General features: G+C 26.1%; 1 protein-coding gene across 4 annotated transcripts in view; it reads left to right on the top strand.

Moving 5' to 3' along the window:
* Positions 1–23,424, top strand: part of LOC109604438 (neurofilament heavy polypeptide) — a 64,254-nt gene that overhangs the window by 36,980 nt on the left and 3,850 nt on the right. For all 4 annotated transcript variants that reach the window (XM_049969191.1, XM_020020963.2, XM_049969192.1 and 1 more), the window contains 4 exons: positions 3,781–3,972; positions 8,883–9,041; positions 16,114–16,185; positions 16,250–16,338. In XM_049969191.1, the coding sequence (XP_049825148.1) occupies positions 3,781–3,972; positions 8,883–9,041; positions 16,114–16,185; positions 16,250–16,338 (512 nt within the window). The remainder of the gene's footprint in view (positions 1–3,780; positions 3,973–8,882; positions 9,042–16,113; positions 16,186–16,249; positions 16,339–23,424) is intronic.

Raw genomic sequence — 23,424 nt, 5'->3', positions numbered from 1 at the left:
TATATTTAAACACTATTTATATACTTTATATTGATTTTTATTGTATAAAGTACTAAATCTTGCTTCAAACTCGATATAAACTATATTTTCTTTAGATTGCCATCAACTTCTAACAAGTTATTTTATTGTTTGTCCATTTCTCTATCAAAAAACAATTTAAATACTATTTTATTTCTGTTCTTGTACAGCTTTCTTTATAAAATTTCCACATCAGATTCAAAATATCTGCACTACTTTCCCTGCTTTTTGTTATTGTAGTTAAAAAATTTATTCTATTTTACTGTTAAATGTAAAACTTTTCTTCAGTTGGTATCAGCTTGGGGAAAATTATTTGAATAAAAGAGAGTTTTGTCAATTGATACTCTAACGCCATTTTGATTTTGTAACTTTACAGTTTTCTATAACAGAATCTTCCCAGCCACATTTGAAAATTAACTGATACTAATTTTTGTTCACCTTTTATTACTTTAAACTTTTTGTCTATGTCTGAGTTTTGATTTATAGATATCGGTCAGTGTTGCAAGGTTCATGATATCACTCTATTTTTTTCCACTGCGGCACATTTTTCGGTAGACACATCAACAACAACGCTCACGTGGTTACGAAGCGGAAGAATTTGTTGGTGCTGTCATTCAATCGCTTTTCGAGATTTGGAGAAAAATAAGGAATTTGATCTTAACCGTTTTGTTTCGTAATGTGCGTTTGAGTTGGTTGGGATTTACGTTGGTTATTTTAAAGGAATGCTTCAACAATTATGTATGATGCATATGCAAATTGAATGTATTTTAAGGTTTCTTGTTTGCTCGGTGTTAAACTTGTTTGCACGCAAATATGTTAAACCACACACTAAAAGTAAACACAATATACATTTCATAATCATTCATAAGTTAAAATTCTTTTCTAAAGTTGTTACAGTTTCTGAAAATAGAGAAATAAAGGATTTTTAATTTTACAGTTATCTGTAATAGAATCTTCTTAAGTACATTTCAAATTCAAATACTCTTCAATTAAAAAAAAAATCTGTTTTAAAACAAACTACATTTTCTTTTGATTTTCGATAATTAATAATAAATTATTTTATTGTTTCTGTTTTCCTATTAAAAAAAATTAAACACTATTTTATTTATGTTCATTTAAAATCACATCGAATTCGAAATATCTGATCTAGTTATTTTATTTTTTGATATTTTAATTCAAAAATTTGTTAAGCTCTTCTTCAAATGGTGTTTAGGTTTTGTAAGTTTACAGATTTCTGTAATAGGTTCTTCGTAATCACATTTCAAAATTATTTGACACTAATGTTATTATTTTAAGATTTTTGTGTAGGTTGACTCCTTTTTGTAAACATATATTTAAACACTATTTATATACTTTATGTTGTTTTTTTTTGTATAAAATGCTAAATCTTGCCTTAAACTCGATATAAACTATATTTTCTTTAGATTTCCATCAACTTCTAACAAATTACTTTATTGTTTGTCCATTTCTCTATCAAAAAACAATTTAAATAACATTTTATTTCTGTTCTATTACAGCTTTCTTTATAAAATTTCCACATCAGATTCAAAATATGTGCACTCTTTTTCCTGCTTTTTGTTATTGTAGTTTAAAAATTTATTGTATTTTACTGTTAAATGTAAAATTTTTCTTCAGTTGGTGTCAGCTTGGAGAAAATTAATTGAACAAAAGAGAGTTTTGCCGATTGATACTCTAACGCCATTTTAATTTTGTAACTTTACTGTTTTCTATAATAGAATTGTCCCAACAATATTTGAAAATTAACTGATACGAATTTTCTTTCACCTTTTATTACTATAAACTTTTTGTGTATGTTGACACCTTTTTGTAAACATATTTTTAAACACTATTTATATACTTTATATTGCTTTTTATTGTATAAAATACCAAATCTTGCTTCAAACTCGATATAAACTATATTTTCTCTAGATTTCCATCAACTTATAACAAGTTATTTTATTGTTTGTCCATTTCTCTATGAAAAAACAATTTAAATAACATTTTATTTCTGTTCTTTTACAGCTTTCTTTATAAAATTTCCACATCAGATTCAAAATATCTGCACTATATTTCCTGCTTTTTGTTATTGTTGTTTAAAAATTTATTCTATTTTACTGTTAAATGTAAAATTTTTCTTCAGTTGGTGTCAGCTTGAAGAAAATTAATTGAACAAAAGGGAGTTTTGCCAATTGATACTCTAACGCCATTTTGATTTTGTAACTTTACAGTTTTCTATAATAGAATCTTCCCAACCACATTTGAAAAATAACTGATACTAATTTTCTTTCATCTTCTATTAGTTTAAACTTTTTGTGCATGTTGATACCTTTTTGTAAACATATATTTAAACATTATTTATATACTTGATACTGTTTTTTATTGAAAAAAATGCTAAATCTTGCTTCAAACTTGATATAAACTATATTTTCTTTAGATTTCCATCATCTTCTAACAAATTATTTTATTGTTTGTCCATTTCTCTATGAAAAAGCAATTGAAATAACATTTTATTTCTGTTCTTTTACAGCTTTTTTTTATACAATTTCCACATCAGATTCAAAATATCTACACTATTTTCCCTGCTTTTTGTTATTGTAGATTAAAAATTTATTCTATTTTAACTTAACTTTACAGTTTTCTATAATAGAATCTTCCCATCCACATTTGAAAATTAACTGATACCAATTTTCTTTTACCTTTTATTACATTGAACTTTTTGTGTATGTTGACACCTTTTTGTAAACATATATTTAAACAATATTTATTTACTTTATACTGTTTTTATTTTAGAAAATGCTTAATCATACTTGATAATCGGTATAAACTCCTTTGTTATTTGTCTATTAAACTTTCAAAAGTACAATTTAAACACCATCTTATTTGTGTTGTTCTATAGTTTCTATGGTCGAAATATCTGCACTATTTCGCTCTTTATTGTTGTACAGACAGACTTACAAAATTGACAAACATAAAAAGCCATGTTGGTTATTTAATTACAGGTTTCTGCAATAGAATCTTCCCAATTATTGTATTACTTTTTTTAATTAACAAATTTTATATTTATAATTGTTTTATTCTTGTCCAAAAAGTACATATTATTTATTATAAACTAAATATAAAATTGTAACGTAATATCTAAATTTTAGTATGTTAGTGATACATGCAAATTAAATATTTATTTACTCTTATCTCGCATTTTGTACTTGTCGGATTTGAAATAGCTAAACAAACATTGGAATACAAGCAAAATTGTCACAAATTTTCCTAAAAGAAGCAAAATAAAATATTTTTGATAAATTTTATTTATGATATTTATGTCTAGAAGACAAAATTACATAATTTGATAATTTTTATTTACGATCCTTAGTAAATACTAATGTTTATTCTTATCAATAACATTTTATACGTTGGCTACTTAAATATTTATGTAATCTTAAAAGCCAGTTGCGAAGTCACAACAACTGATCATCAATGATATTATGGCAATAATTAATCTGGGACTTTACTTTATCGCTGATAAATTTTACAGTTTCCATGACTCATTTAATAATGTATTAAAGTAAGGTGCATTGCACAAATTCTTTTGGGCCCCAAAGCCCGGAGATAACAATTATGCAACATTTATTTGATTGATTAACATACTTTAAAAATGTTTGCTCATATGACGTCCACTTGCGTAACAGTATTTATACTTTTAAACCCACAAAGTGTTTATTTAATCTTAGATTGTTGCATTTTAATATATAATTTGCGTTTTTACAGACGAGCAAAGCGACAGCGAGGAATCGAACGTGGCCCCGGGCCAAAGGCTGTCCAAGTACCACCAGACGAAGACTTCGTACCTGCTTACCAGGTCTTCGTATTCCGACAGGTCGTCGCCGCGCAGACGGTACCAGTACGACAGCACCAGGTCGTCGAGCACCACCAGCGAAACAAAGATCACCTTCAACGAAGGCAAGTCGGTTGTTGTCCGTTCCTATTCGCACCCCGTACGAATTGTTTGGGTAAACATTTGACGGTCCGCTTGGACCGTTATTGTGTAACGATCAGGGGACGCCTTGACCTGGACGGACGGTGTGATGCACGGGGATAATTTTATCTGTAAATACAATGACCTTTTTCGTGCGACGAACGATTTTGTTTGTTTTTCTGGTACGATTTTTAATTAGATTTGTACCACCGTGGAATGGAAATGAATGATAAGATGGTGCGTGCTCCAAAATTGATGCAATTATCGTGTAATTTCTTTCCAGAAACGGACTATTAAACTAATTGCAGTTCCGGCCGAATTTGTATGCGGGAACACAAAAGCATACGCTGTTCAAAAAGAGCTCAATTATTTGTATTATTATGTAAAATAGTTTTGCTTTAAACGGTACTTCCGCCATATTTTCCTCCCCCTTAAATAACATAAAAAATTACTCAAATGAATAATGTTGTTTACAAAACAAAAATGAAAACATTTGCCAATTGACGTGTGACGCCATTTTGGTTTTGCAATTTTACAGTTTTCTGTAATAGAATCTTCCTTATTATTTTCCGTAGGTTGGGACACATTTATATATACAGAGTGATTCACCTAAATTTTTAATTTATGGAGAAAGTAAAAAGTATTGATTTGAAACTGAACTGAAATTTTGTTATAAGATATTCCCAGTCACGTTTGAATATCGACATCAACTACTTTAAATATTGGTTAATTACTGATAAAATTTTTATCAATATACAAAGGTGGACAGGACAAAAGAGAAAATTTTGTAATTTTACAGTTCCCTATAATTGTATCTTCTTAACTAAATTACACAAATTACCTACAAAACTTTCAGTGTTAATTGAATACAATTTTATCGACGATATATTTAAATATTATTTATTTATTTACTACAGTACTTTGTTACTATTTCTTCTCCTGTTATTGTAACGTTTTTGTACTAAAAGTGAAGTATTTGTCCAGTTTTTATCAACGTAAAGAATTGGACAGGATAAAAGAGAAAATTCTTTGCCAAATGACATTCTTAACACCATTTTGGTTTTGTAATTTTACAGTTCCCTGTAATTGTATCTTCTTAACTAAGTTACACAAATTACCCACAAAACTTTCAGTTTTAATTGGATACAATTTTATCGACAGATATATTTAAGTATTATTTATATATTTACTACAGTTACTTTCTTACTGTTTCTTCTTCTGTTATTGTGATGTTTTTGTTCTAAAAGTAAAGTTTTTATCCAGTTTTTATCAGCATACAGAGGTGCACGGGACAAAAGAGAAAATTCTCTGCCAATTGACATTCTTAACACCATTTTGGTTTTGTAATTTTACAGTTCCCTCTAATTGTATCTTCTTAACTAAGTTACACAAATTACCCACAAAACTTTCAGTTTTAATTGGATACAATTTTATCGACAGATATATTTAAGTATTATTTATATATTTACTACAGTTACTTTCTTACTGTTTCTTCTTCTGTTATTATGATGTTTTTGTTCTAAAAGTAAAGTTTTTATCCAGTTTTTATCAGCATACAGAGGTACACAGGACAAAAGAGAAAATTCTCTGCCAATTGACATACTTAACACCATTTTGATTTTGTAATTTTACAGTTCCCTGTAATTGTATCTTCTTAACTAAGTTACACAAATTACCTACAAAACTTTCAGTATTAATTGGATACAATTTTGTCGACAGATATATTTAAGTATCATTTATATATTTACTACAGTTACTTTCTTACTGCTTCTTCTTCTGTTATTGTGATGTTTTTGTTCTAAAAGTAAAGTTTCTATCCAGTTTTTATCAGCATACAGAGATGCACAGGGCAAAAGAGAAAATTCTCTGCCAATTGACATTCTTAACACCATTTTGGTTTTGTAATTTTACAGTTCCCTGTAATTGTATCTTCTTAACTAAGTTACACAAATTACCCACAAAACTTTCAGTTTTAATTGGATACAATTTTATCGACAGATATATTTAAGTATTATTTATATATTTACTACAGTTACTTTCTTACTGTTTCTTCTTCTGTTATTGTGATGTTTTTGTTCTAAAAGTAAAGTTTTTATTCAGTTTTTATCAGCATACAGAGATGCACAGGGCAAAAGAGAAAATTCTCTGCCAATTGACATTCTTAACACCATTTTGGTTTTGTAATTTTACAGTTCCCTCTAATTGTATCTTCTTAACTAAGTTACACAAATTACCCACAAAACTTTCAGTTTTAATTGGATACAATTTTATCGACAGATATATTTAAGTATTATTTATATATTTACTACAGTTACTTTCTTACTGTTTCTTCTTCTGTTATTATGATGTTTTTGTTCTAAAAGTAAAGTTTTTATCCAGTTTTTATCAGCATACAGAGGTACACAGGACAAAAGAGAAAATTCTCTGCCAATTGACATTCTTAACACCATTTTGGTTTTGTAATTTTACAGTTCCCTGTAATTGTATCTTCTTAACTAAGTTACACAAATTACCCACAAAACTTTCAGTTTTAATTGGATACAATTTTATCGACAGATATATTTAAGTATTATTTATATATTTACTACAGTTACTTTCTTACTGTTTCTTCTTCTGTTAATGTGATGTTTTTGTTCTAAAAGTAAGGTTTTTATCCAGTTTTTATCAGCATACAGAGGTGCACAGGACAAAAGAGAAAATTCTCTGCCAATTGACATACTTAACACCATTTTGATTTTGTAATTTTACAGTTCCCTCTAATTGTATCTTCTTGACAAAGTTACACAAATTACCCACAAAACTTTCAGTATTAATTGGATACAATTTTATCGACAGATATATTTAAGTATTATTTATTTATTTACTACAGTTACTTTCTTACTGTTTCTTCTTCTGTTATTGTGATGTTTTTGTTATAAAAGTAAAGTTTTTATTCAGTTTTTATCAGCATACAGAGGTGCACGGGACAAAAGAGAAAATTCTCTGCCAATTGACATTCTTAACACCATTTTGGTTTTGTAATTTTACAGTTCCCTCTAATTGTATCTTCTTAACTAAGTTACACAAATTACCTACAAAACTTTCAGTATTAATTGGATACAATTTTATCGACAAATATATTTAAGTATTATTTATATATTTACTACAGTTACTTTCTTACTGTTTCTTCTTCTGTTATTATGATGTTTTTGTTCTAAAAGTAAAGTTTTTATCCAGTTTTTATCAGCATACAGAGGTGCACAGGACAAAAGAGAAAATTCTCTGCCAATTGACATACTTAACACCATTTTGATTTTGTAATTTTACAGTTCCCTGTAATTGTATCTTCTTAACTAAGTTACACAAATTACCTACAAAACTTTCAGTATTAATTGGATACAATTTTATCGACAGATATATTTAAGTATTATTTATTTATTTACTACAGTTACTTTCTTACTGTTTCTTCTTCTGTTATTGTGATGTTTTTGTAGTGAAAGTAAAGTTTTTATCCAGTTTTTATCAGCATACAGAGGTGCACGGGACAAAAGAGAAAATTCTCTGCCAATTGACATACTTAACACCATTTTGATTTTGTAATTTTACAGTTCCCTGTAATTGTATCTTCTTAACTAAGTTACACAAATTACCTACAAAACTTTCAGTATTAATTGGATACAATTTTGTCGACAGATATATTTAAGTAGTATTTATATATTTATTACAGTTACTTTCTTACTGTTTCTTCTTCTGTTATTATAATGTTTTTGTTCTAAAAGTACAGTTTTTATCCAGTTTTTTATCAGCATACAGAGGTGCACAGGACAAAAGAGAAAATTCTCTGCCAATTGACATACTTAACACCATTTTGATTTTGTAATTTTACAGTTCCCTGTAATTGTATCTTCTTAACTAAGTTACACAAATTACCTACAAAACTTTCAGTATTAATTGGATACAATTTTGTCGACAGATATATTTAAGTAGTATTTATATATTTATTACAGTTACTTTCTTACTGTTTCTTCTTCTGTTATTATAATGTTTTTGTTCTAAAAGTACAGTTTTTATCCAGTTTTTTATCAGCATACAGAGGTGCACAGGACAAAAGAGAAAATTCTCTGCCAATTGACATTCTTAACACCATTTTGATTTTGTAATTTTACAGTTCCCTGTAATTGTATCTTCTTAACTAACTTACACAAATTACCTACAAAGTTTTCAGTTGTTTTCAGTGGATACTTTTTTATTGAGAGATATATTTAAGTATTGTTTATTTATTTACTACAGTCAATTTATCTCTCTACAAACACTTTAAGCACAATCTAATTTCTGCTCTTTTACATATAAATTACATTTATAAAACATACTTGCACCAGATTCAACCAGATTCAAAAAGTGTCTTCTGGTTTCAGTTATTGTCTGTCCAGTTTTTATCAGGACAAGATAAAACAGAAAAGTTTATAATCAAATTTTGTTCATTAACTAATTAGTAAACTCCTTTTAAAGTTTGTCAACTTTTTACGATTATTTTATAAAGATGATTTTATTACAGATAACTGTAATATTACAGTTACCTAAAAGTGCGTCATTGTTTTAGAAAATGGGGTGCACAGTTGGCCTTGATTTTTACGACATTTCCGAGTGAGACCACACGTTTTATTTCGGTGCCGCCTTATGTAATTACCCTATTTATAAGTTGGCACCATCCGAGTTATTTCGGCACCGAAACGAACGGACAAAGAAAAAGCCCAATGGCGATCGTATTTTCCGCTAACAATCGTTAAAAAGGGCACTTACTTCATAATATTTGACGCGATCAACGTCGAGTTTGAACCGCCCGAAACGGGTGCCTGATTAAATTAGCCGCAGCGCGTCCGAATTGATGTGAAATTGACGTCAGCTTGTGTTACAGATGAGTACACGAAAATCACGACGCCCAGACAGGACGTGCTGTTCAAGAAGGGCTACCTCAACAAGCCGAAGACTTATCAGAGTCAGACGTCGACCGGCAATTCGACCACATCTACCGGCAACTCCACCGGTAACGGCACGCCCGACTACCAACTTACAGGTGGGTTGTTGTGCAATAAATGCACCCTAATTTGTTATTCTAATGTTTACACTTAACGTTCCATTTAGAAATATATAGAAGCTCCGAGATACAGGTACAATTGTAAATTTCCGAAACAGGAAGTGATATTTGAATGATTGATAGTGTTTCTTTATGTATACATTATTATATAAGCTTATAACTCTGAGGTCCGAATCAATATTTAAGTGGCTTTCAGTATATTTTATAGAAGAAATATTTTAGTTTATATATTCTAAGTATTTAAAAATAATAAAAGTAATGAATGAAATTAATTTCAACAGATACACCTCTAAAACCGAAAGAGATATTTAATGTTTTTGAATACATTTTATAGAAGAAGCATATTTCACCTTTTATACTATAAGTAATAAATTAAAAGTTGACACTTCTTCAATGTAACGTTACTAATTTCAATATATATATATCTAAAACCGGAAGTGACATTTGAATATATTTCAATATATTTTTTAGAAGAAGCATTTTAGCTTTTATACTGTAAATTTTATTTAAAAATATTAATAAACACAAAAGTTACAAGTAATAAATTAAAAGTTGACACTGTTCTTCAATGTAACGTTACTATTTTCAACAGATATATCTCTAAAACCGGAAGTGATATTTAAATGTGTTTCAATATATTTTACGGAAGAAACATTTTAGCTTTTATACAGTAATTTTTATTTAAAAATATTCATAAACACAAAAGTTACAAGTAATAAATTAAAAGTTGACACTGTTCTTCAATGTAATGTTACTACTTTCAACAGATATATCTCTAAAACCGGAAGTGATATTTAAATGTTTTTCAATATATTTTACAGAAGAAACATTATAGCTTTTATACAGTAATTTTTATTTAAAAATATTCATAAATACAAAAGTTACAAGTAATACATTAAAAGTAGACACAGTTTTCAATGTAAAGCTACTACTTCCAACAGATGTACATCTACAACCGGAAGTGATATTTGAATGACTTTCAATATATTTTTTAGAAGAAGCATTTTAGCTTTTATACTGTAAATTTTATTTAAAAATATTAATAAACACAAAAGTTACAAGTAATAAATTAAAAGTTGACACCGTTCTTCAATGTAACGTTACTACTTCCAACAGATGTACATCTACAACCGGAAGTGATATTTGAATGACTTTCAATATATTTTTTAGAAGAAGCATTTTAGCTTTTATACTGTAAATTTTAATTAAAAATATTGATAATCACAAAAATTAGAAGTAATAAATTAAAAGTTGACACTGTTCTTCAATGTAACGTTACTATTTTCAACAGATATATCTCTAAAACCGGAAGTGATATTTAAATGTGTTTCAATATATTTTACAGAAGAAACATTTTAGCTTTTATACAGTAATTTTTATTTAAAAATATTCATAAACACAAAAGTTACAAGTAATACATTAAAAGTAGACACTGTTTTCAATGTAAAGCTACTACTGCCAACAGATATACATCTAAAACCGGAAGTGATATTTGAATGTCTTTCAATATATTTTTTAAAAGAAGCATTTTAGCTTTTATACTGTAAATTTTAATTAAAAATATTAATAAACACAAAAGTAACAAGTAATAAATTAAAAGTTGACATCGTTCTTCAATGTAATGTTACTACTTTCAACAGATATACCTCTAAAACCGAAAGAGATATTTGAATGTTTTTGAATATATTTTATAGAAGAAGCATATTTCAGCTTTTTTATACTATAAATTTTATTTAAAAATATTGATAATCACAAAAATTAGAAGTAATAAATTTAAAGTTGACACTGTTCTTCAATGTAACGTTACTATTTTCAACAGATATATCTCTAAAACCGGAAGTGATATTTAAATGTGTTTCAATATATTTTACAGAAGAAACATTTTAGCTTTTATACAGTAATTTTTATTTAAAAATATTCATAAACACAAAAGTTACAAGTAATACATTAAAAGTAGACACTGTTTTCAATGTAAAGCTACTACTTTCAACAGATATACATCTACAACCGGAAGTGAGATTTGAATGTCTTTCAATATATTTTTTAGAAGAAGCATTTTAGCTTTTATACTGTAAATTTTATTTAAAAATATTAATTAACACAAAAGTAACAAGTAATAAATTAAAAGTTGACATCGTTCTTCAATGTAATGTTACTACTTTCGACAGATATACCTCTAAAACCGAAAGAGATATTTGAATGTTTTTGAATATATTTTATAGAAGAAGCATATTTCAGCTTTTTTATACTATAAATTTTATTTAAAAATATTGATAATCACAAAAATTAGAAGTAATAAATTAAAAGTAGACACTGTTTTCAATGTAAAGCTACTACTGCCAACAGATATACATCTAAAACCGGAAGTGATATTTGAATGTCTTTCAATATATTTTTTAAAAGAAGCATTTTAGCTTTTATACTGTAAATTTTATTTAAAAATATTAATAAACATAAAAATAACAAGTAATAAATTAAAAGTTGACATCGTTCTTCAATGTAATGTTACTACTTTCAACAGATATACCTCTAAAACCGAAAGAGATATTTGAATGTTTTTGAATATATTTTATAGAAGAAGCATATTTCAGCTTTTTTATACTATAAATTTTATTTAAAAATATTGATAATCACAAAAATTAGAAGTAATAAATTAAAAGTAGACACTGTTTTCAATGTAAAGCTACTACTGCCAACAGATATACATCTAAAACCGGAAGTGATATTTGAATGTCTTTCAATATATTTTTTAAAAGAAGCATTTTAGCTTTTATACTGTAAATTTTATTTAAAAATATTAATAAACATAAAAATAACAAGTAATAAATTAAAAGTTGACATCGTTCTTCAATGTAATGTTACTACTTTCAACAGATATACCTCTAAAACCGAAAGAGATATTTGAATGTTTTTGAATATATTTTATAGAAGAAGCATATTTCAGCTTTTTTATACTATAAATTTTATTTAAAAATATTGATAATCACAAAAATTAGAAGTAATAAATTAAAAGTTGACACTGTTCTTCAATGTAACGTTACTATTTTCAACAGATATATCTCTAAAACCGGAAGTGATATTTAAATGTTTTTCAATATATTTTACAGAAGAAACATTTTAGCTTTTATACAGTAATTTTTATTTAAAAATATTCATAAACACAAAAGTTACAAGTAATAAATTAAAAGTAGACACTGTTTTCAATGTAAAGCTACTACTTCCAACAGATATACATCTAAAACCGGAAGAGATATTTAATGTCTTTCAATATATTTTTTAGAAGAAGTATTTTAGCTTTTATACTGTAAATTTTATTTAAAAATATTAATAAACACAAAAGTAACAAGTAATAAATTAAAAGTTGACATCGTTCTTCAATGTAATGTTACTACTTTCAACAGATATACCTCTAAAACCGAAAGAGATATTTGAATGTTTTTGAATATATTTTATAGAAGAAGCATATTTCAGCTTTTTTATACTATAAATTTTATTTAAAAATATTGATAATCACAAAAATTAGAAGTAATAAATTAAAAGTTGACACTGTTCTTCAATGTAACGTTACTATTTTCAACAGATATATCTCTAAAACCGGAAGTGATATTTAAATGTTTTTCAATATATTTTACAGAAGAAACATTTTAGCTTTTATACAGTAATTTTTATTTAAAAATATTCATAAACACAAAAGTTACAAGTAATAAATTAAAAGTAGACACTGTTTTCAATGTAAAGCTACTACTTCCAACAGATATACATCTAAAACCGGAAGTGATATTTAATGTCTTTCAATATATTTTTTAGAAGAAGCATTTTAGCTTTTATACTGTAAATTTTATTTAAAAATATTAATAAACACAAAAGTAACAAGTAATAAATTAAAAGTTGACATCGTTCTTCAATGTAATGTTACTACTTTCAACAGATATACCTCTAAAACCGAAAGAGATATTTGAATGTTTTTGAATATATTTTATAGAAGAAGCATATTTCAGCTTTTTTATACTATAAATTTTATTTAAAAATATTGATAATCACAAAAATTAGAAGTAATAAATTAAAAGTTGACACTGTTCTTCAATGTAACGTTACTATTTTCAACAGATATATCTCTAAAACCGGAAGTGATATTTAAATGTTTTTCAATATATTTTACAGAAGAAACATTTTAGCTTTTATACAGTAATTTTTATTTAAAAATATTCATAAACACAAAAGTTACAAGTAATAAATTAAAAGTAGACACTGTTTTCAATGTAAAGCTACTACTTCCAACAGATATACATCTAAAACCGGAAGAGATATTTAATGTCTTTCAATATATTTTTTAGAAGAAGTATTTTAGCTTTTATACTGTAAATTTTATTTAAAAATATTAATAAACACAAAAGTAACAAGTAATAAATTAAAAGTTGACATCGTTCTTCAATGTAATGTTACTACTTTCAACAGATATACCTCTAAAACCGAAAGAGATATTTGAATGTTTTTGAATATATTTTATAGAAGAAGCATATTTCAGCTTTTTTATACTATAAATTTTATTTAAAAATATTGATAATCACAAAAATTAGAAGTAATAAATTAAAAGTTGACACTGTTCTTCAATGTAACGTTACTATTTTCAACAGATATATCTCTAAAACCGGAAGTGATATTTAAATGTTTTTCAATATATTTTACAGAAGAAACAATTTAGCTTTTATACAGTAATTTTTATTTAAAAATATTCATAAATACAAAAGTTACAAGTAATACATTAAAAATAGACACTGTTTTCAATGTAAAGCTACTACTTCCAACAGATATACATCTAAAACCGGAAGTGATATTTGAATGTCTTTCAATATATTTTTTAAAAGAAGCATTTTAGCTTTTATACTGTAAATTTTAATTAAAAATATTAATAAACACAAAAGTTACAAGTAATAAATTAAAAGTTGACACCGTTCTTCAATGTAACGTTACTACTTTCAACAGATATACCTCTAAAACCGAAAGAGATATTTGAATGTTTTTGAATATATTTTAAAGAAGAAGCATATTTCAGCTTTTATACTATAAATTTTAATTAAAAATATTGATAATCACAAAAATTAGAAGTAATAAATTAAAAGTTGACACTGTTCTTCAATGTAACGTTACTATTTTCAACAGATATATCTCTAAAACCGGAAGTGATATTTAAATGTTTTTCAATATATTTTACAGAAGAAACATTTTAGCTTTTATACAGTAATTTATATTTAAAAATATTCATAAACACAAAAGTTACAAGTAATACATTAAAAGTAAACACTGTTTTCAATGTAAAGCTACTACTGCCAACAGATATACATCTAAAACCGGAAGTGATATTTGAATGTCTTTCAATATATTTTTAGAAGAAGTATTTTAGCTTTTATACTATAAATTTTATTTAAAAATATTATTAAACACAAAAGTTACGAGTAATAAATTAAAAGTTGATACCGTTCTTCAATGTAACGTTACTACTTTCAACAGATATACCTCTAAAACCGAAAGAGATATTTGAATGTTTTTGAATATATTTTTTAGAAGCAGCATTTTAGCTTTTATACTGTAAATTTTATTTAAAAATATTAATAAACACAAAAGTTACAAGTAATAAATTAAAAGTTGACACTGTTCTTCAATGTAACGTTACTATTTTCAACAGATATATCTCTAAAACCGGAAGTGATATTTAAATGTTTTTCAATATATTTTACAGAAGAAACATTTTAGCTTTTATACAGTAATTTTTATTTAAAAATATTCATAAACACAAAAGTTACAAGTAATAAATTAAAAGTAAACACTGTTTTCAATGTAAAGCTACTACTGCCAACAGATATACATCTAAAACCGGAAGTGATATTTGAATGTCTTTCAATATATTTTTAGAAGAAGTATTTTAGCTTTTATACTGTAAATTTTATTTAAAAATATTAATAAACACAAAAGTAACAAGTAATAAATTAAAAGTTGACATCGTTCTTCAATGTAATGTTACTAATTTCAACAGATATACCTCTAAAACCGAAAGAGATATTTCAATGTTTTTGAATATATTTTATAGAAGAAGCATATTTCAGCTTTTTTATACTATAAATTTTATTTAAAAATATTGATAATCACAAAAATTAGAAGTAATAATTTAAAAGTTGACACTGTTCTCCAATGTAACGTTACTATTTTCAACAGATATATCTCTAAAACCGGAAGTGATATTTAAATGTTTTTCAATATATTTTACAGAAGAAACATTTTAGCTCTTATACAGTATTTTTTATTTAAAAATATTCATAAACACAAAAGATACAAGTAATAAATTAAAAGTAGACACTGTTTTCAATGTAAAGCTACTACTTCCAACAGATATACATCTAAAACCGGTGATATTTGAATGTCTTTCAATATATTTTTTAGAAGAAGTATTTTAGCTTTTATACTGTAAATTTTATTTAAAAATATTAATAAACACAAAAGTTACATGTAATAAATTAAAAGTTGATACTGTTCTTCAATGTAACGTTACTACTTTCAATATATTTTTTAGAAGAAGCATTTTAGCATTTATTCTATAATTTTTATTTAAAAATATTGATAAACACAACAGTAACAAGTAATAAATTAAAACTTGACACTGTTTTTCAATATAATGTTGCTACTTTCAATAGATAAACCTCTAAAACCTGAAATTATATTTGAATGTTTTTCAAAATATTGATAAATTAAAGGTCGGCACTAATCGAACCTTAAATTTAATTTAAAAATATTGAAAGCCCACCTTAGTTATTGACTGAAAAAGCCTGTTTTCTGTTACTAATTAATTAACTGACTGTAAAACTCGTCAAATGAGTAAAAGATGCTTAATGTCCTATTTGTTTTTAATGAGGTGTGCATCACAATAAACCTGTCACAAAGACAGACGGACGTGTCCAAAAATACCTGGCCTTTATAATTAGACAGGCCGACGTTCGAAATGCGAAAAAATCAATTATCGAAACGAATAAAACTAAAAAAAAAACACCTCTTGTTCCAGATATAGAGTACGAGTCCCAGTTTGTCTTCCCCAACGGTTTCGTCGACCAAAATGGAATTTACTACGTTAACAGTGAGTTAAACCAAATTAGTTTTAACTATTTTTTTTTGATTTCTAAACGTGTAAATTGTTTCAGGTTACGAACCGTACCCGTTAATGGTGTACAATCCCCCGCAATACTACCCAGACTATTCCAGGACGAAAAGACTCAGCACCGGATCGTTGGTAAGCAAAACATTATCGGCCGACAAGTTACACGACCTACGGTTTTACATAATTGTAAGAGGAGACGATCACTAAAACAAACAAGCTCCTATCTCCGCCAGTCTCATGTTTGCCCGTCCAAAGGTTGAACAATTCTTTCCGCGAATCCGTGCCACAGTAAATAGAATTATGTACGGCACATTTTCGTATTTGATGAAGATAAGGCACAATTAAATAGATTTTTTTTCTCTCCCTTATCACTGGAATTTTCTACGATTTTTTTTTTTTTCTTAAATTTTTGGAAGACACGATTACGGAAACAACGTCCAAAGTACATTGTTGTCGAAATGTTCCGGAACGTTGGCGTCGGTCCAAATGGTTTTTGAAGTAATTCCAACCTTTACACATTACGGGCTACGATGTTAATTTGTCACAAACGTACATTTTTAAACGACACTCTTATATAATAAGCACTAACTATGATTTGTCACTGAACCGTTCTGTTTTTCGAGTTATAAATGAAAAGGTTTTTTTCTGGATTTTGTCTGTGGGTTTGGATAATGTAAAAGTGAATACTTGTTGCTCAGAATGAACTTTGAAAGTTCGAAATTGAAAGTGATTTATTACTATTGAAACTTTTTAGTTTTCATTCCAGGAACTGGTTAAATTCATTTATTATTTAACTTTTAATGTGTTTTATGGATAAAATATTCTAATTTTTAGATCAAACATTTTGTTCTCTCCATTTTTTTTTATGTTACGAATCTAGAAGAGCATTTAGTACATTTCTTGGACGAATCTTTTTAGTTTTTGTACCAAAAATTTCTCTCTGAACAATCGAAAACATGAATGTTAGAGTTAATAAATCAAAAGTCTAAAAATAGATAATTAAGGAACCACTTGAAAACACTTATCGGTAGCTATAATTTAAATGTGCTTATCAGTTTATGTTCCATATTTTATCTCCAAAATTGAAAGAGATATTTGTATATCATTTATGTGGTGTAAGATTTTATAGAAAAAATATTCTATTTTTCATTCAAAAGTACTGAAAACTGTGTAAATTACAATTACATATCTTAGAGGAAATTTGGAGTCACTTCTCCATATATATATATATATATATATATATATATATATATATATATATATATATATCTTCAAAACCAGCATAGATATTTGGGTAATTTTTAAAATGTTTTGTAGGAAAAACATTCTATTGTTTATTTCAAGGATTTCATTAAAAAATATCAAAGAGCACAAAAGATATTTAAGACACTATCTGTCAACTCTAGTTTTGACTATAAATTTCAATGAGTTAATTATCGATTCTCCATATTTATATCTTTAAAACCTAAAGAGATATTTGTATAATTTTTAAATTATTTTATAGAGAAAACATTCTAGTATTTATGCCAGAAATTTCATTTAAAAATATCGAAAAAGATGAAAGATATTTAAGACACTACATGTCAACTCTTCTTTTGATTATAAATTTCAATGTGTTAACTGTCAATTCTCCATGTTTATATCTCCAAAACCTAAAGAGATATTTGTATAATTTTTAAATCATTTCATAGAGAAAGCATTCTAGTATTTATGCCAGTAATTTTATTTAAAAATATTAATAAACACAAAAGATATTTAAAAAATTACTTGTTAACTCTATTTTTGACTACGAATTCCAATGCGTTAACTGTCCCTTTTTTATATTTATATCACCAAAACCAAAAGGGATATTTGTATAATTTTTAAAGCATTTTATAGAGAAAATATTCTAGTATTTATGCCAGGAATTTCATTTAAAATTATCGAAAAACGTGAAAGATATTTAAGACACTACATGTCAACTCTTCTTTTGATTATAAATTTCAGTGTGTTAACTGTCGATTGTCTATGTTTATATCTCCAAAACCTACAGAGATATTTGTATAATTTTTAAAGCATTTCATAGAGAAAGCATTCTAGTATTTATGCCAGTAATTTTATTTAAAAATATTAATAAACACAAAAGATATTTAAAAAATTACTTGTTAACTCTATTTTTGACTATGAATTCCAATGCGTTAACTGTCCTTTTTGTATATTTATATCACCAAAACCAAAAGGGATATTTGTATATTTTTTAAAGCATTTTCTAGAGAAAACATTCTGGTATTTATGCCAGGAATTTCATTTAAAAATATCGAAAAACGTGAAAGATATTTAAGACACTACATGTCAACTCTTCTTTTGATTATAAATTTCAGTGTGTTAACTGTCGATTCTCCATGTTTATATCTCCAAAACCTAAAGAGATATTTGTATAATTTTTAAAGCATTTCATAGAGAAAGCATTCTAGTATTTATGCCAGGAATTTTATTTAAAAATATTAATAAACACAAAAGATATTTAAAAAATTACTTGTTAACTCTATTTTTGAATATGAATTCCAATGCGTTAACTGTCCCTTTTGTATATTTATATCACCAAAACTAAAAGGGATATTTGTATATTTTTTAAAGCATTTTCTAGAGAAAACATTCTGGTATTTATGCCAGGAATTTCATTTAAAAATATCGAACAACGTGAAAGATATTTAAGACACTACATGTCAACTCTTCTTTTGATTATAAATTTCAGTGTGTTAACTGTCGATTGTCCATGTTTATATCTCCAAAACCTACAGAGATATTTGTATAATTTTTAAAGCATTTCATAGAGAAAGCATTCTAGTATTTATGCCAGGAATTTTATTTAAAACTATTAATAAACTCAAAAGATATTTAAAAAATTACTTGTTAACTCTATTTTTGACTATGAATTCCAATGCGTTAACTGTCCTTTTTGTATATTTATATCACCAAAACTAAAAGGGATATTTGTATATTTTTTAAAGCATTTTCTAGAGAAAACATTCTGGTATTTATGCCAGGAATTTCATTTAAAAATATTGAACAACGTGAAAGATATTTAAGACACTACATGTCAACTCTTCTTTTGATTATAAATTTCAGTGTGTTAACTGTCGGTTGTCCATGTTTATATCTCCAAAACCTACAGAGATATTTGTATAATTTTTAAAGCATTTCATAGAGAAAGCATTCTAGTATTTATGCCAGGTATTTTATTTAAAAATATTAATAAACACAAAAGATATTTAAAAAATTACTTGTTAACTCTATTTTTGAATATGAATACCAATGCGTTAACTGTCCCTTTTGTATATTTATATCACCAAAACCAAAAGGGATATTTGTATATTTTTTAAAGCATTTTCTAGAGAAAGCATTCTAGTATTTATGCCAGTAATTTTATTTAAAAATATTAATAAACACAAAAGATATTTAAAAAATTACTTGTTAACTCTATTTTTGACTATGAATTCCAATGCGTTAACTGTCCCTTTTGTATATTTATATCACCAAAACCAAAAGGGATATTTGTATATTTTTTAAAGCATTTTCTGGAGAAAACATTCTAGTATTTATACCAGAAATTTCATTTAAAAATATCGAAAAACGTGAAAGATATTTAAGACACTACATGTCAACTCTTCTTTTGATTATAAATTTCAATGTGTTAACTGTCGATTCTCCATGTTTATATCTCCAAAACCTAAAGAGATATTTGTATAATTTTCAAAGTATTTCATAGAGAAAGCATTCTAGTATTTATACCAGTAATTTTATTTAAAAATATTTTAAACACAAAAGATATTTAAAAAATTACTTGTTAACTCTATTTTTGAGTATGAATTCCAATGCGTTAACTGTCCTTTTTGTATATTTATATCACCAAAACCAAAAGGGATATTTGTATATTTTTTAAAGCATTTTCTAGAGAAAACATTCTGGTATTTATGTCAGGAATTTCATTTAAAAATATCGAAAAACGTGAAAGATATTTAAGACACTACATGTCAACTCTTCTTTTGATTATAAATTTCAATGTGTTAACTGTCGATTCTCCATGTTTATATCTCCAAAACCTAAAGAGATATTTGTATAATTTTTAAAGCATTTCATAAAGAAAGTATTCTAGTATTTATGCCAGGAATTTTATTTAAAACTATTAATAAACACAAAAGATATTTAAAAATTACTTGTTAACTCTATATTTGACTATGAATTCCAATGCGTTAACTGTCCCTTTTTCTATATTTATATCACCAAAACCAAAAAGGATATTTGTATATTTTTTAAAGCATTTTCTGGAGAAAACATTCTAGTATTTATACCAGGAATTTCATTTAAAAATATCTAAAAACACGAAAGATATTTGAGACACTACTTGCCAACTCTTCCTTTAATTATAAATTTCAATGTGTTAACTGTCGATTCTCCATGTTTATATCTCCAAAACTTAAAGAGATATTTGTATAGTTTTTGAAGTATTTTATAGAGAAAGCATTCTAGTATTTATGCCAGGAATTTTATTTAAAAATATTGATAAACACAAAAGATATTTAAAAAACTACATGGCAACTCTGTTTTTGACTATAAACTTCAGTGCGTTAACTGTCCCTTCTCCATATTTATATCACCGAAACCAAAAGGGATATTTGTATATTTTTTAAAGCATTTTCTAGAGAAAACATTCTGGTATTTATGTCAGGAATTTCATTTAAAAATATCGAAAAACGTGAAAGATATTTAAGACACTACATGTCAACTCTTCTTTTGATTATAAATTTCAATGTGTTAACTGTCGATTCTCCATGTTTATATCTCCAAAACCTAAAGAGATATTTGTATAATTTTTAAAGCATTTCATAAAGAAAGTATTCTAGTATTTATGCCAGGAATTTTATTTAAAACTATTAATAAACACAAAAGATATTTAAAAATTACTTGTTAACTCTATATTTGACTATGAATTCCAATGCGTTAACTGTCCCTTTTTCTATATTTATATCACCAAAACCAAAAAGGATATTTGTATATTTTTTAAAGCATTTTCTAGAGAAAACATTCTAGTATTTATACCAGGAATTTCATTTAAAAATATCTAAAAACACGAAAGATATTTGAGACACTACTTGCCAACTCTTCCTTTAATTATAAATTTCAATGTGTTAACTGTCGATTCTCCATGTTTATGTCTCCAAAACTTAAAGAGATATTTGTATAGTTTTTGAAGTATTTTATAGAGAAAGCATTCTAGTATTTATGCCAGGAATTTTATTTAAAAATATTGATAAACACAAAAGATATTTAAAAAACTACATGGCAACTCTGTTTTTGACTATAAACTTCAGTGCGTTAACTGTCCCTTCTCCATATTTATATCACCGAAACCAAAAGGGATATTTGTATATTTTTTAAAGCATTTTCTAGAGAAAACATTCTGGTATTTATGTCAGGAATTTCATTTAAAAATATCGAAAAACGTGAAAGATATTTAAGACACTACATGTCAACTCTTCTTTTGATTATAAATTTCAATGTGTTAACTGTCGATTCTCCATGTTTATATCTCCAAAACCTAAAGAGATATTTGTATAATTTTTAAAGCATTTCATAAAGAAAGTATTCTAGTATTTATGCCAGGAATTTTATTTAAAACTATTAATAAACACAAAAGATATTTAAAAATTACTTGTTAACTCTATATTTGACTATGAATTCCAATGCGTTAACTGTCCCTTTTTCTATATTTATATCACCAAAACCAAAAAGGATATTTGTATATTTTTTAAAGCATTTTCTAGAGAAAACATTCTAGTATTTATACCAGGAATTTCATTTAAAAATATCTAAAAACACGAAAGATATTTGAGACACTACTTGCCAACTCTTCCTTTAATTATAAATTTCAATGTGTTAACTGTCGATTCTCCATGTTTATGTCTCCAAAACTTAAAGAGATATTTGTATAGTTTTTGAAGTATTTTATAGAGAAAGCATTCTAGTATTTATGCCAGGAATTTTATTTAAAAATATTGATAAACACAAAAGATATTTAAAAAACTACATGGCAACTCTGTTTTTGACTATAAACTTCAGTGCGTTAACTGTCCCTTCTCCATATTTATATCACCGAAACCAAAAGGGATATTTGTATATTTTTTAAAGCATTTTCTAGAGAAAACATTCTGGTATTTATGTCAGGAATTTCATTTAAAAATATCGAAAAACGTGAAAGATATTTAAGACACTACATGTCAACTCTTCTTTTGATTATAAATTTCAATGTGTTAACTGTCGATTCTCCATGTTTATATCTCCAAAACCTAAAGAGATATTTGTATAATTTTTAAAGCATTTCATAAAGAAAGTATTCTAGTATTTATGCCAGGAATTTTATTTAAAACTATTAATAAACACAAAAGATATTTAAAAATTACTTGTTAACTCTATATTTGACTATGAATTCCAATGCGTTAACTGTCCCTTTTTCTATATTTATATCACCAAAACCAAAAGGGATATTTGTATATTTTTTAAAGCATTTTCTAGAGAAAACATTCTAGTATTTATACCAGGAATTTCATTTAAAAATATCTAAAAACACGAAAGATATTTGAGACACTACTTGCCAACTCTTCCTTTAATTATAAATTTCAATGTGTTAACTGTCGATTCTCCATGTTTATGTCTCCAAAACTTAAAGAGATATTTGTATAGTTTTTGAAGTATTTTATAGAGAAAGCATTCTAGTATTTATGCCAGGAATTTTATTTAAAAATATTGATAAACACAAAAGATATTTAAAAAACTACATGACAACTCTGTTTTTGACTATAAATTTCAGTGCGTTAACTGTCCCTTCTCCATATTTATATCACCGAAACCAAAAGGGATATTTGTATAATTTTTAAAGCATTTTATAGAGAAAACATTCTAGTATTTATGCCAGGAATTTTATTTAAAAATATTAATAAACACAAAAAATATTTAAAAAAGTACATGTCAACTTTGTTTTTGACTATAAACTTCAGTGCGTTAACTGTCCCTTCTCCATATTTATATCACCGAAACCAAAAGGGATATTTGTATAATTTTTAAAGCATTTTATAGAGAAAACATTCTAGTATTTATGCCAGGAATTTCGTTCAAAAATATTAAAGAACAAAAGATATGTAAGACAACTTTTGACTATAAATTTCAATGTGTTAACTGTCA

The sequence above is a fragment of the Aethina tumida genome, chromosome 6, assembly GCF_024364675.1.
Source record: "Aethina tumida isolate Nest 87 chromosome 6, icAetTumi1.1, whole genome shotgun sequence".
Taxonomy (NCBI): domain Eukaryota; kingdom Metazoa; phylum Arthropoda; class Insecta; order Coleoptera; family Nitidulidae; genus Aethina; species Aethina tumida.
Note: the sequence above shows the minus strand (reverse complement) of the source record. Positions and strands in the feature narration are given on the sequence as shown.